At 36.3% G+C, this 25,654-nt stretch overlaps 3 protein-coding genes and 1 pseudogene across 6 annotated transcripts; 2 read left to right on the plus strand and 2 right to left on the minus strand.

The window, feature by feature from the left end:
* Positions 1-558: 558 nt before the first annotated feature.
* LOC142523555 (small nucleolar RNA R71) lies at positions 559-657 on the plus strand (annotated as a pseudogene).
* Positions 658-10,238: 9,581 nt separating this feature from the next.
* LOC142521941 (uncharacterized) lies at positions 10,239-10,724 on the plus strand. Its single transcript, XM_075625113.1, has one exon. It carries the CDS (start codon positions 10,239-10,241, stop codon positions 10,722-10,724), a length of 486 nt encoding a protein of 161 aa, XP_075481228.1.
* Positions 10,725-20,797: 10,073 nt separating this feature from the next.
* Positions 20,798-21,370, minus strand: LOC142521942 (uncharacterized). The gene has a single exon (XM_075625114.1). The coding sequence runs from the start codon at positions 21,368-21,370 to the stop codon at positions 20,798-20,800; it is 573 nt and encodes a 190-aa protein (XP_075481229.1).
* Positions 21,371-22,974: 1,604 nt separating this feature from the next.
* Positions 22,975-25,261, minus strand: LOC142522941 (uncharacterized). Of its 4 annotated transcripts, XM_075626543.1 has the most exons (3): positions 25,110-25,237; positions 24,403-24,456; positions 22,975-23,893 (listed from the first exon to the last, which is right to left on the minus strand). In XM_075626543.1, the coding sequence occupies exon 3, from the start codon at positions 23,737-23,739 to the stop codon at positions 23,239-23,241; it is 501 nt and encodes a 166-aa protein (XP_075482658.1). In that variant the 5' UTR covers positions 23,740-23,893; positions 24,403-24,456; positions 25,110-25,237; the 3' UTR covers positions 22,975-23,238. The 4 variants fall into 4 exon arrangements, with proteins under 4 accessions (XP_075482658.1, XP_075482656.1, XP_075482655.1 ...); XM_075626541.1 differs by lacking the exon at positions 24,403-24,456 and having other exon boundaries at positions 25,114-25,261; XM_075626540.1 differs by lacking the exon at positions 24,403-24,456 and having other exon boundaries at positions 25,110-25,261.
* Positions 25,262-25,654: the final 393 nt, after the last annotated feature.

Consider the following 25,654-nt stretch of genomic DNA (forward strand, 5'->3'; position numbering starts at 1 on the left):
ATTTGCAAACAATCTTGTGCATTTCTGGAATCTAAGGATGCTAGCTAGCTATACTGTATTGTTGGTGTACGAGAAATTTAAATTTTTAGTTTCGACGCTCGAAACGTTTTTTGAGTGTCGTATATTATTCAAACATCATTAGGGTATTTAGATTGTATACCTGTGCATTTTAAACATGGTCTCTAAACCAATCCGAGATTAGCAGACATGGCCCTTCTTATATCTCCTTCCGAATGGATATATGCATTTTGATCGTCTAGAGACTGTGTTCTTTGTTTGGATTGCACTAGTAATCGCAAAAATTTTGAGTTGAGAGTGGGAACCCCAAAATTTTGGAAATCCGGAGTCGGTGCAGAGCCGGCGGCGGAAGCTACTCTTGGCCGAAATTTTTCTCAAAATTCTTTAAGGTAGCTGAAAGGTTTCTTGGAAGGGGGGATAATTTTGGTGAACTTTTTGTGTGTATTTGTCTGCAAACTCTGTTATTTTTTTATCAACCCTTGATACCATATTTATAAATACATAATTGTATCCCAAGTTTGTACTACTAATCTAAGATGCAACTCATGATGTGGGCATCTCCACAGTAAATCCTTGTAGCGCTCTCATGCTTCATAGAGTGACTCCTGCTCAAATTGGGCGAAGGTAGTAATGTCAGCTCGCAACTTCATGGTCTTCGATGGAGGAAAATATTGAATGAGGAATGCCTCGGCCATGGCTTCACAAGTTGTTATTGAACCTACAAGCAGACGATTCAACCAAGCTTTAGCTTTGTCTTTTAACAAAGAAGAGAATAAGAGTAAATGAATAACATTATCAGAAACTCCATTGTGCTTAAAATATCGCAAATTTCAAGAAAATCCGCTATGTGAGTGTTGGGGCTCATCCAGTGCATTTTACCCTAATTGGACCGTATTCTGAATCATTGGATGATGGCTGACTTGATTTCAAACTTATTTGCCCGCACAGTCGGTCGTACTGTGCTTGGGCGTCTCCCATCCAGGGAAGGTTGTGCATACTCTAATATGGGTATGCGTCTTGGCTCTTCGATGCGCTGCTCTTCATTATGCTCCTTTTCATCTTCGTTCCTGTCCATTATGTCTTTGATTCGATGTTGTTGTCTTATTCTGCAAAAAGTTCTTTCGATCTCAGGATCAAACTGATCAAATTCGACGTCAAGTGATCTTGCCATACACCGAAAGAGATATTTAGAATAACAACGAGGTATTAGATCAGGAAAAATGAAATAAAAAATAATACTAAAATAAATACCTTAATATAAAATTGTGAATTAATAGTCCCGAACAAATGTGCGAAAAACTTGATCAAAATTTTCTTGCACAAAAAATCCCCAGTAAAAATTATTTAAAAATTCAAGCTCAAAGTGATCGCAAGTGCATAATGCAAGTTATAATATAGTATAAAAAATACGGATAGCATTCCACCCAGACTGTATAACACAAATAATATTTTCAATTATATATTCTTTAGCAAATGATAATTTGCAATGAGATATTTACAACTGGAATTTAATTAACTAACTAGCTCAACTATTAACTAAGCAATATAAATGAATGTTTACATCAAACGAGAAATAAATTTGTTGAGAATCTTGGTTCACCTACTCTCATTATTTTCAACACTTAATCTCGACCATTGTTCATTTCATTTGACAAGATTCCCTAAATAATTAATACACTTTCTCAAGTTATGTTAAACTAATTTGACATAATGAAATAATTAAACGTCATCAAAGGTGAATTGCATGCACGATTTATGGAATCTCCTAACTTTCGACCTATTGGACTGTGACTATCAAATTGTAAATTCATTGATTATATTATGTTTTCCTATTGCAACTTATTCTCTCTAACTCAATCTCAATATAAAATATTATCAAAGTTAGGTAGACCTCAATAATTCAAAGAAGAATAATAATATAATAAAGAATACAGCAAAATTCGATGATTAAATTTATTAAAACAACCGTTCGGGGTAGAATTCCCTTGAATCCCAGCAATAAAATGAGTTTAGCTACTAAAATATGAAAAAAATAATTAAATGAAAGTTCTTAAACTAAAAATACTAGGGTAATTGAATAACGGAAGACACGCTGCCCGAAAATCTCGAATTCTTCAAGTTTCCTCGACTCTAGTTGTTTTCTCCTTGTATGCGGCAGCTCTGCCTTGCTGATAAAAACTGATACTCCTCCAAAAAAATGTGCTAGGGCTTTTCTAAGTAGATATCATCAAGAAAGAATGGAAAGAAATCAAACAATGTTTTTTTCTTATTACTCACGCTGGGGCGGCTGAAATTGCTTGCCCCAGTTCTCATGTCTCGCAACTTGGCCAAACTATTTTCCTCACGCGTGCTAGGGTGGATAAAAACAACCATCCAGCACACCTAGCTCGTATAACTTCTAATTTAAATTTCGTGTTGGGGTAGGTAAATCCACTCGCCCTAGCCGCCTTGCTCGCATTTTTTTGCCTCAATATAATTCATCTTTTTTTTATCAACTTACCTGTAAATCAAACCAAATCCTATAAGATTTGAGCATGACGCACAATAGGACTTAAAATAACTAAATTCAAATCAACATAACAAAATATTCATAAATAAGGCTTTAACGACTCACAAAATACGTGAAAACGACACCTATCAACGGTGTAGCATATGACAATCTCGCTTGGCGTTTTGATCAATGGACTTGAGGCTGTGGAGGAAACACCTGGTTCTCTACAGAAAAACCAGGCAGATTTTCAACATCAATTTCATTCCCGAGTTCACCTGGAGCAATCGTTTCAAGAGGAGTTGGCATCTCCGGTGCGGAAACAATTTCCATGGTTGATGTATGGATCTCCACTTCCGGTGTTTTCACACTGGGTATAAAATCCTTCTTATAACTCATCTCACTTAGAATATCGTGAGAGTCAAAACACTTTCCTATCATTGATAAATTTGGAGAGAGTGAGATTAATCAATAGAATTTACGCGGAGAGTTAATCAGAATACAAGAAATATCTGAGCGAATAATACAAAGAAGAATTTGAATAAGTGAAATTAATAGGCAAGGGTTAAACAACAGTCTGTTCAACGGTAACAAAATTAGCGTAAGAGTAGTCCTTCATCTCTTAACAGATTGAACAGAACTCACCAGCAGTAACAAAAATTTAACGGTTGAATTTTTTAAATTTTAGAAAAATATCAACAAAAGTAAGGCAATAATCTAGCATAATTGTTTCCAAAAGTTTTATAAGAATTATTAACTCACGTCGACTAAGACCCACTCAAACATCAGAGATCATAAATATTTATTTTTATAAAAATAGTGTTTTTCACCAAATGTCCCATGTTGAAAACTTATAACCTCCTGAGCAGAAAATATTCACAAATCTATATATATACATTACCTAATTATGCCTAAAAAAGTAAAGGAACATAATAGAAATGTCATAACACGAATGTGATGTATTCACAAATGAAAAGTTTTCACTAACGCTGGCAACATCTCTCGAGAGCACTTCCAATCTCAAAAAACAAATTGATTTTCCTGCACACACAGAGCCATTCCCACTTTATTTTTATCCAGAAGTGGTAGTTATCACGCTAGAGGAACAATATTCATTGGACTCCTTTAGGTAGCTTTTTCAATTTTTTTTGTATGATTTCTGTTTTTGATTCCGAAAAGGTAGCATTCATACTAAAAGAACAGTCTTCATTTGGACTCTTTTAAGTATCTTTGCCATTCTTTTCTTCTGATCCTCTTTTTTTTTTTTTTTTAATTGCTTAATCTTCTGAAGCCACTTTTCACATGAGACGATCATGGAATACTTTGTGACTAAGGCAGAGCACATCTCATTACCAAGTCTGTTGATTTAAATAGAAGTGAAAAGTTGAAAGCACATCAGAAATTAACCAGCATAGTTCAAACTTCACATAGGACAAAATAAATGAAAGATGTATAATTCCTAATGTCCTAAAAAGCTCATGCATGTTGAGTGTTGTCTTAAGTAACATTCAAGACAACATCCGCGAGTGATCAGAATTCACACATGATGAGAGATTCCTTAGATTGGAAAATCTCCCGAAATCTAATGTTTTTGTGAATATATCAATCAATTGGTTATTAGTCCCAACAAATTCCATACGAATCAAATCGTTCTATACTAAATCTCGAATAAAATGATGCTTAATGTCAGTGTGTTTTGTTCAAGAGTCTTGTACTGTATTTTTTGAAATGTCTTTTTTTCTTGAATTATCACACAAAGCAATGAGAGTCTCACTCTTAAGATCATAGTCTTATACCATTTGTGAAACGTCCACTACTCATTTATCTTCAAAATATACTAGAATTTTTTTCCTTCCTATACTTCCATTTGGTCGAAATATACTATACATATATATATATATATATATAGTATAGTATATTATATATATAAATATATATATATGTATCTTTAATATATTTTTGCAGCATTTTAAATAAACCAATCAATCTATTATTTGAAAATACAAAAGAACGTATGGAAAACATAAAATCATAAATCGTAAACCAAAATATAAAACTAGCATTTTTCAAAATAAAGCATAAACTCTTAAATCTCTCAAAACCACTCAAAAGCATAAAGTCATAAAATATTTAAAGTAATCTTAATGCGGAGAACTAGAAAATGTCCTCGGGTTATATGCACCATCAGTCCAGCTAGTTCAACCATCAAGTCCTCCATCATCAACAACATCATGCTCACCTGCATCGATCACACCTAGTGAGTCTATTGACTCAGCAAACCTTAACCATGATAACAAATAATACACATATGTTCACAAGCAACAACGAAAGATACTTTTAATAAAATAGTTTTCATAAACATGCATAACTTTAAATCATTTTTCTTTTCATCATATCCTTTCTCATTTTATCATATACGTATAAATTTCTCTTTTACTGAATTCGGATCGTTATCCTTCGGTCGACTGATCAATCTCAGCTGTAACTATAGTACCAGGCGGCGAGGCAACATTAACCACTTTTCCATTATGTTCCTTGGCCTATAGTCGGTGGGGATATCAGCGACATCCTCGTCCGTCAATTAAGCCTTGGCCTTACATATCATCATATCCTTTCGAAGAAAATTCGATCGTCGGGGTCCCTTTGAGGCCTTCTCCCATAAATAGGCTCCCTCTGGGCCTCGTCCGTCACGAATCCCCATTTTCTTATCATCAAAATTAAATCACTTCTTTCCAAATGTTTTTCCTCGTTTCCATCACTTTATAAAAATACATGCAATAATATCATTTTCTTTTAAACCAATCATACAACATATCTTTTAGCATTTATTGTTTCTCATCATAAAATCCCATAAAATTTCAAAATAAACATTTTATCATTCATTACAGTATTCAAGGCACTGCCAGGACGTCTAAAATTTTTCAGGTGTAAAATGACTATTTTGTCCCTGAAGCCCTAACTCTCCCAATTTACCCTTAGACCTTAAAACGACGACCCAAATCCATCCAAACTTACCATAAAACCTACACCCATAAACATTTTTAGACGTAAAATTAAGCTCATCAACTAATTTCCCAATTTGTTTTAAAACTTGAACCTACATCCCGATTTTATCTCGAAGAGACTCGAAATTTAACCAAACTTGAACCATATCTTATTAACACCTAACTAACCCTTGTTGAACCCAAATCAAGTCGTTTAGAACCCTCGGAAAATCCTAAAAACCTACTAAATTTTTCTGCACCTTTTTCGAAAATCCTAACTTGAAGAAACCATGAGTTCCTTCAAGCCTAGACCCTAACAACCATGTCCAGGCCACCAACCATCCTATGACCATGCCCGACCCTAGAGACCCTACTAGATCGAGCTTAAGGAGCCTACAACCCACAGCCCCCCAACCCAATCCTTACATGGCTTGCGCGCCCAAGCCTCACGGCTCTAGCCTGGGCCCTTGCACTAGCCTTCCCTTAGCCTGTCTAGGACCATGACTAGACCCTATTAGGACCCCCGAACATGCCCCAACAGCAGCCCACAGCCATGCCCTTTTAGTATCCAACTTCGAAAACCCTAGTTCCTTAGAACCCAAGTTTTCGTTCAGCTCTTGCATCCCTACTGTCCAGCCCTTATACATGCATCTATGGACCCTTTAACATGTTGAAAAACGTCCATTCCCATGGACCTATCATGGGAGCCCTTTTGTGCATCATAATCATGAATTTAGAAACATAAAAACTCAAGTTTTGTTCATATTTTGCCATAAAAACGAAAATAAAAGAAGGTGAAACGTCCACTACTTTTAAACCTTAAAATCCTACTTAAGTTTTTCCTTTTATACTCATAAATTTGAATCATTCATTTAAAATCACTCAACATTAAAAAGTTCCTAATGCATAAAAATCCATAAATCGTCAACCACCAAAATCATACGTCATCCTTAAAATACTCCTAAATTTAAACTTCAAAATAAAGCATGAAAATCTCTAATCACTTTTAACAAAATCTTTAAAATTTAACTATCAAGTTAATGCGGAAAATAATGTCTCTCAAGAGTATACTGCCGGACTCGATCCACTCAAGCGTCAGCGCCTCCCTCAATCTCATCTTCACCTGCAACATTCAAATTTAGTGAGTCTAATGACTCAACACGTTGTAAACATAAGTAACAGATAATACATATACAAGCACATCCATTGAAAATCATAATTTTATTCAAAATAAGCTAGCATAAATTTGTAAGCATAATTTAATCATAAATCGTCAAATCATAAAGCTTTCCATCATTTATTGTTTGAGGTGCAGTTTGATCCTTCAAAGTGACTAGCTGTCTCATGTGGCCGACTGATCAGTCTTAGCTCATCGTTGCAAATTGGGAAAGGAACTAGGCACCTACGTAAAATGGAAATACGATCGTTAGGCTCCTTCTGGGGCCTTCTCCCGTAAACAGGTTCCCTCTGGGACCTTCTTCTTCACGATATTCCCAATAATCATATATCATATCCTTTTTTTTATAGTCAATTCACATCCTTAAAAATATTTTTCCTTTTCTTTTCATTCATAATTGTTATACCTAAAATAAGCTAAGCCCACAAGAGTTACCAAAGCCCATGGAATTCCAAGTCACAGCCCAACAGATGCCAAGCCCACAAAAGTTGCAGGCAGTTGGTCCAAAAAAAGCACGATACGAGGAGTTGAGTCATGACCCAACGTGAGTGATCGTGGAATATTGTTGAAACTCCCCCGTGGAGTGTGACAAAAGTAGAAGGAGTATTCAGAAAGAAGTACACAACAAACACATCCAACAAAAGCTACAGCAAAGTTCTGCATAATTCTCTCAATTCTATGTGTGTTTATTTCAATTTCCAGCAGTCAAGTATTTGAATATTTTGCATATTCCTTCAACATTCTTGTACAAATGTTGATCAAGTTCACAGCAACATAATTATATTTGTTGTTGTTAATAGATTCCTCCTGTAATTTTGTCATATTCCTTATTTTGTATTTGCATTTTTGAGCCATTTTGAAGGAGTTAGAACATACGACCAAATCGAGACCTACAACGTTTGGTTAAAGGAGTCGGATCATTTCACAACCTTGGCAAGATCACGTGCCTGGCACGCCCCGCAATTTTTGTGAGAAACAAATTGGCACGCCTAGTGGGACCAAATACCTCCAAAGCGTACTGAGAAGAATGAAGGAATTCCTCCATCACAGGGGAAAGTTCCTCGCTCACAAGAAAAAAAAACTGATGCAGATGGAAGAACGGTTGAAAGACTCGTACACCAGTTCGAAGAAGAGGCTGTGAAGGAAGGAGTTGCAGTTTCTGGTGGCGATGTGGCTTCAACAAACTTAATGTTGACCATGGAGAGAAATATCCATAGTGATCTTAAATAAATGACCAAAGCTCTCACTACTATAATGATAGAATTTGTGACAGAAGTAAAGGAATTGAAAAAGTCTGCAAAAAGGTGAGATTATTACACCAGAAAATGATAAACTTCAAGAAGCTAATACTAAACTGTTTAAAGATCAAGGCCAAGGAAAGAGATTTCTCAAGCAGGTGAAAATCGCCGCTTGGGAGAAGCACCGATTCCTGAATATGCCAGGGAAGGAAGGTACACTCCTCCGCACAAAAAGGATGAGGAATTGGGGTTGAAATACCAAAATTGCAGTAACATTAAACAAGTGACCGGTAATATATTCTTCGTGACGTCTCCTAACTTGCATCAGGGATGTATGGTGATGGGGGAATGCGTGGGTATGCAGTTCCAAATATTGGGAATAAAACCCAGGGGGCAATCTATTCCCCACATCAGTTACAACAAACTCCATTGTTGGATTTTGACACGGTACATGATGTTATTCAAGAGCTGTATGGCCCAGGAGTGAGGCCAATTAACCGACCAGAGTTTCACAAACCATATCCTGACATTGTTGATCGTGACAACCCTTATCCTCGAGGATACCACATTCCAGACTTCACTTTATACTCTGGGGAAGATGTTCAATCTAGTGTGGAACATGTAGCAAGGTTTACAATCCAATGTGGAGAGTTAGCAAATTTGGAGAATTTTTCTAATTATAAGTTACGATTGTTCCCCAATTCTTTGACTAGCACTGCTTTCACTTGGTATGCGATGCTATCTCGAAATTATATTATGACTTGGCATGATATGGAACGTCAATTCCATACACAATTCTTCAGAATAGTACTTGAGATTAGTATAGCGTAATTGTCAAGGGTGGTCCGAAACCGGGGGAATCCGCTAATGATTTCATTTGTAAATTAAAAAAAGTGAGAAGTAGATGTTGAGTTTTCCTTCCCGAATCAGAATATGTGAAGATGGCACAGCAAGGGCTGGATTTTGAACTCAGAAAGAAGTTCCAAGGGATGGAATTCCGTGATTTTTTTGAGCTTTCTGCCAAAGTATCGGAATATGAGGAATTGTTGCTGGAAGAAAGTCATAAAAGAAAATCTACAGTGAGCTCTTACTTCCAAGAGGTGGAGGAAGTCACATTGGCAGAAGTGGTAAATTCCGGATCATGCACTGTCCCTTTCATGAAACGCAAGTGCGAAGAAATTTTCAAGAAAAACATTCTTCTAGTGCAAAAACCATACTTTCGATGCATCAAAGACGGAAGAAATATTTGACCACTTGGTGAAGGAAAAGTTTATAATGTTTCCCCCAGATCATAAGCTACCCACCAGGAAGGAGATGAAAGGAATAGATTACTGTAAGTATCACGATTATTTCAACCATAATACTAATCCTTGTTGGGCTCTAAAAAATGTTTTGCAGGAAAGAATCAACAAAGGAGTCCTGAAATTTCCCGAGAAAAAAGAAACAATGATAGTAGATGAAGATCCTTTTCCCCCGGTAGCCAATGTAAACGTGGGCAGTACCGACTAGCATTTCTTAATCAATGAGAGGAGAAGGAGTGGAATGGAGGATGTGTCCATTAGGCCAGGAATTACTATAAAAAAATGTTGGGTGCTTCGGAAAATGATATTTGAGATTAAGGGGAAGAAAACATAAATTTTTCATGAAAAAGACTGCTATTACAGTGGGAGTGGTGTGCATTATGGTGGGAGAAATATGAGGTATGATAGGGAATCTATGGCCAAAAGGCCAGAGAACCAGTACCTCAGAAGGAACTCGTCTCCTGGGTTGGTGGCTAGTGAGAGAAGAAGCTACCCACAATTATTACAGAAGATAATACAGAGGCCAGCACCTCTAGGCTCTGATAAAAAATTATGAAAGGAAACCTCATTTTGTTGTTCCTCCCAGAGCAACCCCTGACGGTATATGGAAGAGGGTAGAACATCCAAAGTTTCCTAAAACCACTTTCTCAGACCCAAAAAAGACGCGTGTTGAGAGAAAAAGCTGTTGAGCGCAGATCTAAGATAGAGAAGTCATTGAAAGAGAAGAAAAAATTTGGGAGGTAGGCTACTGAAGATAATGAGGAAGAAGGTGACGACTTGTTATCAGAGGAAGAGAGTGAACTAGTCAAGAAGGCTACTTTCAAGGTGGGACAAATTTTCGTTTCATTCGAGTGTGCTACTGGCTCGTTAATGTTGCCAGAGGAATTTGAACGTGAAAGGATGTTTGAATCCAATGTATCCACTGGAAACCAAAGTATTACGAAACCCGTTCAAACCAATATTTTGAATGATTGCGTTGGTGTACTTGTTGATGAAGAGGAAAGAGTATTGATAAAGCGACCTACCAATTAGATGGCTAAACATATCAAACCACTATATATTATAACACATGTTAATGGGAAGCCATTTTCTAGGGTACTGATAGATAATGGGTCTGCTGTGAATATTTTACCATACGCAATCCTTCAGAAGTTGGGGAAGAATGTGGAAGACTTGATTCCTACCAAAGTCTCCGTTGCGGCTTTTACTGGGGAATCTACAAAAACATTGAGAGTGTTGCATGCAAATTTTACTGTGGGGTCTCGATCCTCGCTGTCAGCTTTTTTCGTGGTCAATTCCAGTGCTAGCTCTCATGCTTTGTTAGGGAGGGATTGGATTCACTCCAATCATTGTGTACCATCATCCATGCACCAGTTACTGTTAATGTGGAAATGGGATGAGGTGGAAGTGGTACAGGCTGATTCGCAGCCGTATCAATCTAATTCCAATGCAGTAGAGGCAAGATATTATGAAGGATCCTTTAGTCCTATTAAAATTCGTGACTACAAGGTGAATTGACAAGGAGCAATCTACATGGATACTCAAAAAGTGAGAGAAGCAGTTGAAAAAGTTCTCAAACCCACTGCCATGGTCTCTCCTAGACCCATGGTCCGGCCTATTATCGAAGAGGTCGATGACTGAGTTCACTAAAGAAGAGATGGAAGTCGCTGCAACTTCCGATAAGAAAGCCAAAATGCATTAGCTGGTGAACGAAGTGCAGTCTCAAGAATTGTGGGATATCGATGGAGCTGAAGTAATATTTGAGGAGGAATGTAGAGGTAGCGAGGAAGAATAGTTACAAATGGAGGATTTAATCTCAGCTCCGGCTCAGATGAAAGATCGACAGATGGAAACAAATGGTTCATAAAGATGGAATAGATGAGAAGTATTGTACAAAGCAGGCTAGATGGCCACTTTGGTTAGTCTTGTCATATTGACTCATAAGAAAATTCTTTAAATATGTGAGGAATAGGCTTTTAAGCCATTCCTTGCTGAAGTTTTTTGTAAATAATGATGGAGCATTTGTAAATAAATAAAAATACTGGCTCATGGAGTTCACTGTAGTTAATAAATTTTCGGTAGAATGTTTGTTATGTTAGTTGGCCAAATCAATGAAAAATGTTGACTTGTGGTATTTGTGTCAATATTTAGGGTGCTCAATTTTTTAGAAAATTTAGCAGAGTTTCCTTTGTAAATGTAATATGTCAAAAATAGAAAAGCCTACAAACAAATCCCAAACAACATATACAAAGACGACAATGTATTTTAAAAGCAAAGTTGGGCTTTTTAGCTATTTTCCAACATTCACGAAACAAAAACAAGGTAAGCCAAATCATGGCAAACAAGTGCAAAAAGTACACCTATTGTCCCTAGCCTACGTATTTTATTTCTTCTCAATGTGCATGACACTCCATACGTATATGCTCAGCCGCTTGCAGAGATATTCATTAAATCTTGGTAATTTTCTTTCGGATTGGCCCACTACCATGAGGATTTTCCATTTCTATTTGTTTTTAAGGTACTTTCTTGCATTGGCTTCTGAGATTCTCAAATGCTCGATTTCTCCAACCATGTTTCCTGAAAAATAAATGAGAACCACATGAGAAATAATGGAGTATTGATCAACAAAACTACGCTTTGCGTTCGCTATATGTTGTCATTGATGTGGCATGTGTCAATTCTTGTGAGATGGAATGAATATTGACATTTTTGAATTTATGGCTTGCCAAGATTCCAGAAAATGCTATCTTATCCTCAGTGAATTTGGTGGAGCATCACTATTCCTTGTGCTGGTGCATTTCTTATAAGCACATGGACGATTACAGAAGTTTCACCAGCTATAGGCCGAGCTCTGAATATGCACACCAAGGGAGCCGTCCTGTTGAGATGCAAGCAGTGGGTGTTGCAAGGTGTTACTCATAAAAAACTCATTCAGACATATTCACAAAAACCTCGAGTGCAGCATAAAGATGTGACATATTCTACAATGTTTTTATGATGGAGGATTGAGAAAAATGGTGAAATATACCTACCTTGAGAAAGTCTGGTTTGATGCGAAGGAGTTTAACGATGGAAATTTTCAGAAACTTGGATGACATCACAAAAGTGATATAATCGACGGTTATATGGGATATGGAATCTTTGAGAGCAGTTGATTAGTTGTCTCAAAGTGAAGGAGGATCGGTTGTGAAAAGCAATGATGAATTGGAGGATTTTGGGGAAAGAAGGCAATGAAGAAGTTTAGGAGAAAAACCACACTGCTATCTTTTCTTTTTTCTCCTCATTTTCCTCCTCGTCATATATGTCGTGTTAGCATTTGGACCCAACTTATAAATGGACTAATATATTAGAATTATTACACATATAGCCAAATTGGCCCAGGGCCAAATTGGCTACAAGGGGCATTTATTATACCTAAAATAAGCTAAGCCCACAAGAGTTACCAAAGCCCATGGAATTCCAAGCCACAGCCCAACAGATGCCAATCCGACAAAAGTTGCAGGCAGTTGGTCCAAGAAAAGCACGATACGAGGAGTTGAGCCATGACCTAACGTGAGTGATCGTGGAATGTGGTTGAAACTCCCCCGTGGAGTGTGACAAAAGGTGAAGGAGTAATCAGAAAGAAGAACACAACAAACACATCCAACAAAAGCTACAGCAAATCTCTGAAGAATTATCTCAATTCTATGTCCGTTTATTTCAATTTCCAGCAGTCAAGTCTTTGAATTTTTTTACATATTCCTTCAACATTCTTGTAAAAATGTTGATCAAGTTCATAACTACATAATTATATTTGATGTTGTTACTGGATTCCTCCTGTAGTTTTGTCATATTCCTCATTTTGTGTTTGCGTTTTTGAGCCATTTCGAAGGAGTTAGAACTTACGATCGAATCGAGACATACAAAGTTTGGTTAAAGGAGTCGGATCATTTCACAACTTTGGCACGATCACGTGTGTGGCACGCCACGCAATTTTCATAATAAACAATAATATATCGTTTCCTTTCTACATTCGAAAAATATCATTTTAATAGTAAAAATTGCACAACTTTATCATAAATCATAAAATCTCATATTTTCATCACAAAAATTTTAAAATATCATTTAGCATGCGTTATGATTCTGCGGGACACTGTCAGACCTTTCGAACTACCCAAGACGTAAAATGACCATTTTGCTCTTGGATTCTAAAATTATCGATTTGTCTTTTTACCTTAAAAATTTGACCCGAGCCTATCCCAACTCATCATATAAGTCTAAATTAGACTTCTAAAAATTTCTTAGACATAAACTCGAGCCTTTAAACCTATTTTCACAAGTCGACTTAAAAACTTAACCTGAAGTCCCGAATTCGACTCAAAACTTAACGTAATTTTCCCAAATTCAAACCATAACTTATCAAAACATATCTAACCCGTATAACACCTAAATTAAACCCGTATGAAACAATTAAAACTCAGAAAACCCTTATACCACTATGACACTTCTCGGCCACCTAAGAACTTCCTTCAACCATGAGCTAAACTCCCTCCAACTTGAACCAGCCGCTGCCAAGCCTAGACCAGACCCTGACTAGACCTCTTAGGGACCCTACTGGACCACCTCGAGCCATCTTACATATTGAACACAGCCATAAATGCAGGCCGTGCAGATATCGCACCAAACCCATTCGCCCTCCCCCTTGCGCCCTAGTCCTTACCCTCTGGCCTTTAAACCATGACTCCATCCTAACTAGGACACCCTAAGACCATAACACAAGTCTCTGGTATGAGCCCAGGAGCCTGTGTACAGCCCCTAATCAAAACCCGGCCAAAACGTGCCCTATGCTCCATGAAAAACCATAACCATGACTTAATCGGTTCCCATCTGTTCGAGGGCTCCTCTCATGACTCAAACCCTCTTAAAACCTTCTAGAATTCATCCCAAAGAGCCCTAAGTAAAGCAGCAATCCTCTACCCCTTGAACCCTAAAAAAATGTGACCACTAAGCCTCACAAAACCCTAGCCTAGGTCCATACCAGCCTGAACCAGTCGACTCATGGCCATGTTAGCATCCATAAAACACTTCTTATAGCCTCTGGAAATCACTCCTAAACTCCCCTAATGGTAGCAACATCCTTCGGCAATCGCAACACATTAAAACATGCAAGTATCTTTGAAAAATAATAGAAAAATCAATAAAAATGTGATCTGAACATAAAATTCTGGTTTATCATGCAAAATGATTTGATCATGTATAATATGATTTGAATGGCACAAAAAGAAGGGTTTAAAACGTGCATTTGCATTTAAAATGCTCGAAATACGAATAGTGAAGTGGTGGAAGTCGGTGACTAACGGATGACGATTTTTATTTTTTTTCTACCCTTTTTTTTGTCAAAAACTCCACCAAAAACCCACATTGAGATGCAAGAGAGACGGCTAATCGGTGTTGAAAGAAAGAACGATGACTAAATTCGAAGAACGAATGAGTAAAAAAATCAAAACTTTCCTTGCCCAAGAATTATATGTTTCGGCCACTGCACTCGCAAGTTACGTGAATGTGTGTGTGCGTGTAGGTGTATGTGTAGGTCTAGGAGTCTTTCTTTTATTTTTTAAAAATAAATAATAAAAGGCATTCAAAATATTTAATTAATGGGCTTAATTAATCTTAGTTTTTAATTAATAAATTAAGCCCATTAATATTTATAAAATCATAAGGCCTCAAATTAAAAGATATAAAAATACATATTCCAAAATCCCTTTATAAAATACATAAAATTCATTGCTCCCTCTAATTAATTTAAATTTGACCTTGAAAATGCAATAATTCTTAAAGCATTTAAAATAAATATATTCTTAACTAAAAAAAATTAGCTTTTAAATCTTTAGCACCTTAATTATCTCTGGTCCTCCGTTCGGCCAACCAACAATATTTGTCTGAAAATATTTAAATAATGAAATCAAATAAAATTACCCAATTAATCATTTATTTACTCAAAATATATCATTCATGTATCAAAAATCATTTAATTAAAATACTTTAGCAATTTAATAATTTTCACGCATGCGGTCTACGTGGTTGATTTTCGGGCGTTACAGAACGTGTATCATATTTTTCATGCAATCATGTTAAAATACACATAATATGGTATGAACGATGAGTGAAGGAAGATTAAGGCGTGTCTTTGCGTATTTCACGCACGAAAAACAATTTGTGATGTGAGGAACGTTGGCGGCTAGGGACGAGGACTTGTTGCGTTTAAATCCTCAAAAGTGGTTTGAAAGCCTTTGAAATTCAGTGTGTGTGTGTGCGTGTGCTGTAGCCGAGAGAGAGTCCTATTGTTTCTAGGTTGTGGGCGTGAGTTTGCCTTGCAAATAAGGGTTTGGAAGCTTCAAGTTTGCTATTGTGTAGCCAGCTAGGCTCAATAACCTAATAATAGGCCCATTATAAAGTAGAAAAATTATTTTTTTAAGAAAAGTTTTAGAAAATATTAGCCGAGTCCCAAAAAGTCCCTATTTTTGTAAAAAATCGATTACTATTTAAAATATGAATTGGAACGTAGAAACAACTCAAAAGTTTCCATTTTCGAAAAATACCATTTAAAATATATCATATATTAAATAATTAAAAATAATCATTTTTAATAAAAATATTTTCCCTTTTGTGGTCTACGGTCTCCGTTCCTCAATCGCATCTCAGATAACCTTTAAAACACAATTTTATGCATTCTAGTAGAAACCTATATTTTAGACATTTGAACATGCCTACCACATTCAATAATGCAATTAAAATAATTTAATTGGGCATTTTTCATTTTTTTCTTGATTTGCATCCAGTTGGATTACATTATCGCATTTTGGACATTACAATTTTTCTCTACTTAAATGAAATTTTGTCCTCGAAATTGACTTTCCGAATAACTTTGGGTAGCGACTCCTCATGTCCGTCTCAGTTTCTCAAGTAGCTTCCTCTTCCGAATGATTTAGCCACTTGACTTTGACCATTTGAATAACCTTATTCTGGAGCCTTCTTTCTTGCCTATACAGAATTTGTTTAGGCCTTTCCTCGTGTAACTTATTTGGAGTCAACTGCAGAAGCTCAATATTTAGTACATGTGAAGGATTCGACATGTACTTTTGCAGCATCGAGATATGGCACACATTGTGCACTCCAACGAGCATTGGTCGCAAAGACACTCTATAAGCTAATGTTCCAATCTTGTCTAAAATCTCAAACGGTCCTATGAACCTCGAACTGAGTTTGTCTTTCTTGCCATATCTCATAACACCCTTCATAGGTGTTACTTTCACAAATACGTGGTCACCCCTGCAAACTCTAGCTCACTTCGTCGAGCACTTGAGAGCTGTTTTGCAGATTTTGAGAACTGAAAAGTTGTATGCTAAATTATCCAAATGCGAGTTTTGGTTAGATAGAGTGGTTTTCCTTGGACATGTGATCTCAAGTGTTGGTATATCAGTTGATCCGAGTAAAGTTTAGGCATTCATCAATTGGTCTAGATCGACATCAGTTCCTGAGATGCGTAGTTTTATGGGTTTGGCAGGCTATTATCGTAGATTTATTGAAGGATTCTCACAGATTGCGAGGCCAATTACCCAGTTGACATAAAAGAATGCACCATTAATTTGGTCGTTGGAATGCGAGGCTAGTTTTGTTGAACTCAAGAAAATATTGACTAGTGCCCCAGTTCTGACTATCCCATCAGGTGTAAGAGGATTTACAGTGCGCACTAATGCTTCACATCGAGGACTGGGCTGTGTATTAATGCAGCATGGCCATGTGGTTGCCTATGCTTCATGACAGTTGAAGCCACATGATTCTAGATACCCAGTGCATGACTTGGAACTAGCAGCAGTGGTTTTTGCCTTAAAGATTTGGCGTCACTACTTGTATGGGGAGACATTTGAGATATTCACTGATCATAAGAGTTTGAAATACCTCTTTTCACAAGCGGAGATGAACATGAGACAGAGGCATTGGTTAGACTTTTTGAAAGACTGTGATTGCGAAATAAAATATTATCCAGGCAAGTCTAATGCACCAGCCGATACTTTGAGCAGAAAAGTAAGCAATATGTCCTTGATCACTAGCAGTATATCTGATCTAGTATAATAATGTTGTCTTTCTATTTTGGATTTTGTGGTAGATACTCAATCTATACGAGTATTTATGATCTAGGCAGAGCCAGAGTTGTTTGGCAAAATTAGAAAGGCCCAAAGGTTAGATCAAAGCTTTCAGATTTCGGTTGAAATCATCAGATCACGACATCGATCAGAATTTCAGGTCAATAATGAGGGTATTTTGTTTTTGAATGAATGTATTGTAGTTCCTAATATTTTAGAGTTGAGGATACAGATTTTGTGTGATGCTCATTGCATTAAGTTCAGTGTACACCCTGAAAGTAAAAAGATGTACAACGACTTGAAGAAACAATTTTGATAGAAAAGAATGAAATTTGACATAGCAGAATTTGTATCTCGTTATTTGAATTGTCAACAAGTGAAAGCAGAAAGTAAGCGACCAGGAGGTCTTTTGCGTAGCCTTAAGGTTTCAGAACGGAAGTGGAATCATATCACCATGGACATCGTCACGAAATTTCCGAGGTCGTCGAGGGGTTGCAATTTGGGTTATCGTTGACATATTAACCCGGTCTTCATGTTTTATTCCTTACCAGATGACATATAGGCATGATCAGATGGCCAAATTGTACATCAGAGAACTTTTGAGATTGCATGATGTGCCTAAGTCCATTATATCAGATCGTGATACCAGGTTTTCTTCTCATTTTTGGCATAGTTTACAAGAGGCCCTTGGTACTCGTTTACATTTGAATACAACATATCATCCTCAGACAGACGGACAGTCAGAACGTACTATTCAGACATTAGAGGATATGTTGAGAGTTGTAGTGATGGATTTTGGTAGTGGTTGACATGATTTGTTACCACTTGTCGAATTTTCTTATAACAACAGTTATCAAGTGAGCATTGGAATGTCACCATTTGAAGCACTTTATGGAAGAAAGTGTCGATTTCCTCTGTATTGAGACGATTTATCTGAAACACCAATTGTAGGACATGATATGATAAGAGATATAACAGAGAAGGTGAAATTGATTCAGAGTCATATGCGAGCTGTGCAGGTTAGGTAGGCTAAGTATGGAAACATCAGGAGAAAGGTGACAGAGTTTTTCTGAAAATATCTCCTTTCCGTGGTACAGTTAGATTTGGAAAGAAGGGTAAATTATCACCGAGATTCATAGGTCCGTATGAGATTTTGGAATGTGTTGGTGATTTGGCTTATAGATTAGCTCTTCCTCTTATATTATCAGGTGTTCATGATGTTTTTCGTGTGTCTATGTTGAGCAAATATCATCCAGATCTTTCTCATGTACTTCCACCCGACGAGGTTGAGTTAGATCAAACTTTGATCTATATTGAGAGACCGATTCAGATTCTAGACATAAAAGATAAGAAACTCAGAAATAAATTGATACTGTTGATTAAAGTACAGTGGAACAGACATGGTGTCGAGGAGGCAACTTGGGAATTAGAAGACAATATGAGACATAAATATCCAGAGTTATTCAAATGAAGTATGCATCTATTCTCGGTCTTACTTTTAGTATTGATCATTACAACGTAGACTTGAAAGTGATGATTTGATTTCGAGGACGAAATCTATTTTTAGAGGGAAGGAATTGAAATGCCTGAATTTTTTTTTAAAAAAAGTTATTGTTCATGAGGTTACTATTGAAGCGATGCGGCGCTAGAATAGTAACGCCTAGGTGATAGAGCCGCGGCAATTCTGGCGCTGCAGCGCTGGAAAGTGGCGCTGAGGCGCTACAGATGCGAAACGTGACTATGTAAACCCAATTTGACTTCCACCGTTCATTTTCCTCCTCCTTAACGCAAACCCTCATCCATCTCCTCTCCATTTTCGAAGTTCTTCCTCATTTTATGGGTGATTCACTCAAGAAAAATATGAAATGAAGGTAGATTTGTGATCCTCTCATCACAGACTTCAAGATGATGCAAGTATTTCCCAATTTTCTTAAAGTTTAGAAATGGGTTGAAAATTAGAATTGATATTTGAGTTGATATTTGAGATATTAAGATGTTGGAGATGTTGTACTTGAGTTGGTTTGAATTTAAAAGGGATATGAGCATGGTTTCTTGTTCTATGCACAAACAGTTTTACACCTTCTATATTTTGTGTTTATGGGATGGTTGTAGTTGGATTTTGATGTTAGGGTCTTCATCAAACTTGTAGATCATCAAGTTATCCTTGATTTGGTTCTTGAATCACTCTATTCCAGGAAGAAATTAAAGAGATATGTTATTTGAACTAAAAATGGTCTGGAACTCCGAGTCAGTGCAGATTTGTGTACAAGCCTCCTAGGAAACTTCCCAGGAGGTCACCCATCCCGAAACTGCCCCAAGTCAAGCACGCTTAACTTTGAAGTTCTTATGTGATGAGCTACCGAAAAGAAGATGCACCTTCGTGATATGAGTAGTACATATCAAATCTTTTAAGCCTTCTTCAACTGTACAGTCCATTACATTGAACAGTCTCGGAATCCTTCTCATTTCGGTGTGGGATCGGTTCATTCATGTTCCCTCCACCTAGAAGCCTGCTATGAGCCGCTCATTGTCCGTGCAACCTCATGGTGCCAACGATCACCCCCCGCCCTCTTCGGCCCCGGGCCTCAGAGTCGGTAACATACGAGGTAAAAGTATCATTTTTATTTTAAATTGAAAATATATGGCTCGATGAATTACTTGTGATTTGATGATGATTGTTGTCTTGAAATGAGTTTATTATGATATCGAGATAATTATATTCATTTGCATCATTACATTGCATACTGAGCCACTTTTCGATTCAGATTTGATATAGCGGAGGTCGCTTTGATTTATTAATTTGTTGGACGTATGGGGCTATAGTTGAGTTGTCATAGTATATGCAGAGGTCGTTGCTATGGGCTGAACACTCTCTATAGGTGCACCATAGTCCTAGGATTGTAGAACACAGCACCCCACCTCAAGCAGATGAGTCGGTGGATGTTGCTAGGGATTCTCTTCCTTTGGATATCCTATGACCAGATGATTCACTTGATCTTGAGATTTAGTGATAGCCCACGGCTTCTGATCATGCATTGCATTATATTGCATATTTATGAAATTCATATGAACTATTTGTCATTTTAATTCTCATATGTTATTGATTATATCAAACTGGGTTTATACTCACCGGCACGTCGACTACCTCTTGTTTTCATGTGCTTGATGGTAGGTGAGGCGAGGCTTGGGATACCGGAGTCCAGCTCCATGCGAGAAGATACGAGTTAGAGTGGGATTCTCGGGTCTTAGGAGCTATTTGATGATTTTCGGATTACTTTAGCTCACTAGTTTATTTTGGCATGTTAAAACTTATATTTCAAACATTCGAGACCTTTAAATTATTATGACGCTGTTTATATCGGTTTTTGAACCACGGATTATGTGTTTTACTCAATCGTTTGATTTGTTACATTTATAATTATTAGTATTAACGTTGGACCCGGGGCCCCACAACTATTAAATAAATATTCAATAATTTTGCACGCTTCCATCACAAATCAAATGATTGATTCTCCCTTCCGGATCTTCAAAGAAATCGAAAGCATCAAAATGTGCTGAATGTGCTGAAAGAGGTGGGACTTGGTTTGAATCTTCACCTTGCTGAATAAAATTAGTCACAACATTCTTTGTGTTCTCTTTTGATGCTTGATAGTTATCAACAAGGTGTTTGGACGTACGACAAGTATGATACCAGTGCCCTTTTACTCCACACCTATAACACTCATTTTCTGATTTCATTGGATTATTATTTCGACCATTTTCAATTTTCTTCTCTAGGTCATTACCCCACTTTTGGCAGCTTGTATTCTTTCGATTGCTTTGATTATAACGATCATTGTAGTTACGAGGTTTTCCATGCCCACGACCATATGGACGAAAATGTCTTCCACGGCACCCACGTCCACGTCTGTGACCATATTCGGTCTGATTTTGTTTTCCATTTTCATCATGCATTGTCACATTCACTTCAGAGAAAGGTTTGGCACCAGTAGGAAGGATTTCATGATTTTTCATCAATAACTCATTATTTTCCTCAGTCATAAGTAAATATGAAATCAATATTTTTTGAAACCTCTTTCTCGATATTGTTGTTGCAGAAGCACATTAGAGGCATGAAAAGTGGAGCATGTTTTTCCAACAAATCATAATCAGTTGTTTTTTCTTCACAATTTCAAATGTGAACTGATGCGAAATAATGCATAATTATATTCACGTACAGATTTAAAGTCTTGTAAGCGCAAGTGTATATTCCAACCATAACGTGCTTTTGGGAGAATTATCGTCTTTTGATGGCTATATATTTTTTTCAAATTTCGCCAAAGATTGACTGGATCTTTTATCATCAAATATTCATTTTTCAAACTATCATGAAGATGCTGACGAAGAAATAGCATAACCTTTGCACTATTTTGCGGTGATTCACTATTTTTCTCCTTGATAGTATTTCCAATGCCCATAGCATATAGATGTATTTCAGCATCTAGTATCAAAGAGAGATCATTGTTGCCGGATATATCAAGAGCGGCAAATTCAAGCTTTGAGATATTTGACATGAACAAATCTATATAAAACAATTTATAAGTTAACAACTTATATAATATTCATAGAGAAACAATCGAATAAGTACACACAAAATTTAAAATGTGCCACATGAATTGCAAACATATTACGAGATGGTAATGCGTTGATATGGATCAAAGAAAGAAAACAAAATCGTTAACGTGTATATGAGATGCCACGAATTGAGAAATTTAAGAATTAAAAATGATGAACATCTATATCTGTGTGACCGTGCTCATAACATGCTATAAATAAATGCAAAATACTAACAAAATACAAATTAAAAGTAAGCAAAACAAGCAAATTCAATATATATAAAATGGGTTACATGAATGATATATTTATAGGTACAAAAAGTCCTTAGATAAGATAATTATGATATCAAAATTAATTGATTTGATTACGATTCTCTATCATCTCCAAAAGATACGATTACTAAAACTTTGATTATCTTAACATCCATAATATTGCAACAAATATAACTTAAGAGAAATAATTATATATGTGAAGAAAGCTAGAAGAAGACAATAAAAAAAAACCTAAACTTCTCGAAATCTCTCTCCTCTATCCAGGTGAAGGCATGAAGTTGTTAGCACAAATATGTATATATATAAAGCAAAAATTTGTGTGAGACGGTCTCACGAGTCGTATTTTGTGAGACGGATCTCTTATTTGGGTCATCCATGAAAAAGTATTACTTTTTATGCTAAAAATATTACTTTTTATACTAAGAGTATTACTTTTTTATTGTGAACATAAGTAGAGTTGACCCATCTCACAGATAAAGATTTGTGATATCGTCTCACAAGAGATCTACTTTTTATATAAATATACACACTTCCACTTTGGCTAAATTCTACAAGTCGCATATTAAAAGATAATTTAGAAAATTTCCTTCTTGTAAAGCTTTCTTGAATCATGAATACGAATTTATTTTTATTTTTTTGTGTAAAAAAATTAAATTAAATTAAATCCAATTTAGCTCGAATTTTTTTTACATGAATTATTTAATTAAAAAATAATAATATTGATCTTCTTATTCTCGATGCAATATGAATCCAAATACTTTCAAATGATTGGTGAGGAAACAAGTAAAAGCCATTTTTTTAACAAAACACAGGAATAAAGATCTTGCGACTAAAAGATAAGTGTTTTTACTCTTCATCCAAAAACACAAAAATACTGTAAAGCTTTAACTAAGTCGTGTCATTCACAACTCAAGCTCATACACAATTTGGCAAACTTCAGAACTTCATTGTAGTATCAAGGTTCTGTTCACCTCTCACTGCTTTCTTGGTTTCTCCTCTGGCACTTGAATAAAAAGGTTACAAAGAGTTAGAATGATTTTGTCATGAACCCTTCAATATGGACGTTGGAGACAGCGGAGGGGCGTCCAGCTGATACAAGTTGAGTGCAGGACCAACAAAACGGAACAGTATCCATCCTCCGATAATTATAAAGATGGAAGCATAAGCTAGCTTGTTAAGCCAGAATAATAGACCCTTCTCACCTATATACAGCTCTGTTGCCTTCTCAGTGAGATTCATGGATTCCCAGTCCTTGGGAGCCGAAGCCTTCTTAGATTGCATTTTATTGATAGCACCATCTTCTTGTTGCTTTCTTCTTTTCCTCGAACCTCTTTTGAACCGTATTTCTACTGTTTCTGGTGGTGTGATGGGTGGGGGGAGAGTTGGTGATGCATTTACGTCGTCACTGCTAGTGGTGTTACTGTCATTATCTCTAGCGCTTCTGATTGGTCGTCCTACAGGTAGAGAATAAATGTGGCAATGTTGAATTGGACATGATATTTTCAAGGGAAAAAAAGTGAGAGGTTTAATCAAGGATAGCATTCTGGAGTTTACTGGTTCGAGTTCTAGGCTAAATTCAAAATGTGGTGGAAGCTATATAATGGTTTTTCGTACAATTGGGATTATCCTTGGAAGATATTAATCTTCTCACGTAGAGTAGAGTACATTCACAATGCGAATTGCAGTTTCCAGTCACCTGATTCCAAAGAACAAGATAAACACTAGTCAATTACACATACTTTAATGCGCAGTCAGATGGAGTTAATCCTACAGAGAATAATTTTTCATCTCACAAGCATTGGAGGCTAGTTTCTATGGAAAACTAACCTCCTCATAGAAACTAGCCTCCCCGAGGAAAAAATTTTCCAGCTCTAAAGTCAATCCACAGAAGAAGTTAGGTTCTCTGTAGGCAACTTGTAAAGCCTATTACTACCTGTTGCATGTTTAAAATCTACATTGCTTGTGTTTCTTCAATATTTAGAATGCTTGCAAGAAAGTCTACCAAGTTAACCAAGTGCATCACACAGGAAATATTGTAGAAGGCATCTATTGGCAACTGGATTATGCCAGTATTTAGTTCCACGTCAAATACTGTCTAAAACATTAATGCACGTCATCCTTACGCTTGTATTAATATGTTACACCCTAGACTAGACATTTTCTCTTGGGAAAACATAAATATGACAGTGAAACGACTTGGCTAACCCAGGATGAACTTGAATGTTCAGAAGAAATGTTGTTTTCAGTACACATGAACTCCTGAAATTGATTGAAAAAGCATATAGGTTTGAGGATCAGTCGCCACCTTCATCTTTTTCCGTATATTAAATATTTGACAAGATTTTCACAGAATAGAAGGATACGTGTCAAACAACCAAAACTAACAGTTATCAAACCTATACTTCCAATTCCCCTCAAATTATCAAGAAAAGTAAATCTTCGAAAACACACACAAGTAGAAAACTCAGATAAACGATGATAAAGAAAATAACTAAATTTTGCAAGAACATTAGGGAGCAAAAGTTCTATCCCCGTTAACTCTTTCGTTCATTATAATGGGTACATTGATCAATAAAAGTTTGCAGAAGAAATCTAAAACAAATCGAAATTCAACACTAATCACTATAAAATCCCACAACCTAGAAAATACGATTGAATTGATCATAAACTGATGGTAGCCCTCTTCGGATTTCAGTCCTTATTTCCCAAATTACACCTTTTTCACAGACAAATGAGATGAAAATTTTTAAAATTATTCCAAAACTAACTTTCGTTCCCTCATATTTTCATTTAAAAATCCCTATTTCACTTCATTCTGGCCGATACTCAACTAAATGAAACATAAAAACCATAAAACTTGTCGAAATTTAAACGATAAATTTATCAAACATGGAATCGTGAAGAAAACTTACATACTCAGCGAATCAATGTCATGGAGATGAGTGCGAGCTGAACGAGAGGGAATTTTTATGGTGCAAATTGTTTGGATGGAAGATAGGGTTTTGGCAGATAGCACCCCGCAAATAACCTTTTTCCCAAAGAGCATCTTTAATTTTTTATTTCGATGAAGTTTACTTGTACCAACGTTGGGAGCAGTAGGGTCACCAGAATCCGGATCGGTTCGGTTTATAATAAAAGCGGAAACCAATCCAATATTATTGATTTTGATTCGTTTTTTAAAAAATATTAATTTTATGTCAAATATATTATTTATTATTGTAAATATAAATAGAGATTATCTGTCTTACAGATAAAGATATATAAGATCGTCTCATAAGAAACTTACTAAAGAATTTATACTTAGGTTTTGGTTTGGTTCGATTCAACATATGATAAATTTTAATTTTGTTCAAATAATTTTTTTGAGTATTTTTAAACACAATTTAAATATTTTGAATTAGCTATTATGAATATGATAGGATCGGTTAGGGGGTGGAGGAGTGTTTAGAAGGGTGTT

The sequence above is a fragment of the Primulina tabacum genome, chromosome 13 (assembly GCF_025594145.1).
Source record: "Primulina tabacum isolate GXHZ01 chromosome 13, ASM2559414v2, whole genome shotgun sequence".
In the NCBI taxonomy this organism is placed as follows: Eukaryota; Viridiplantae; Streptophyta; class Magnoliopsida; order Lamiales; family Gesneriaceae; genus Primulina; species Primulina tabacum.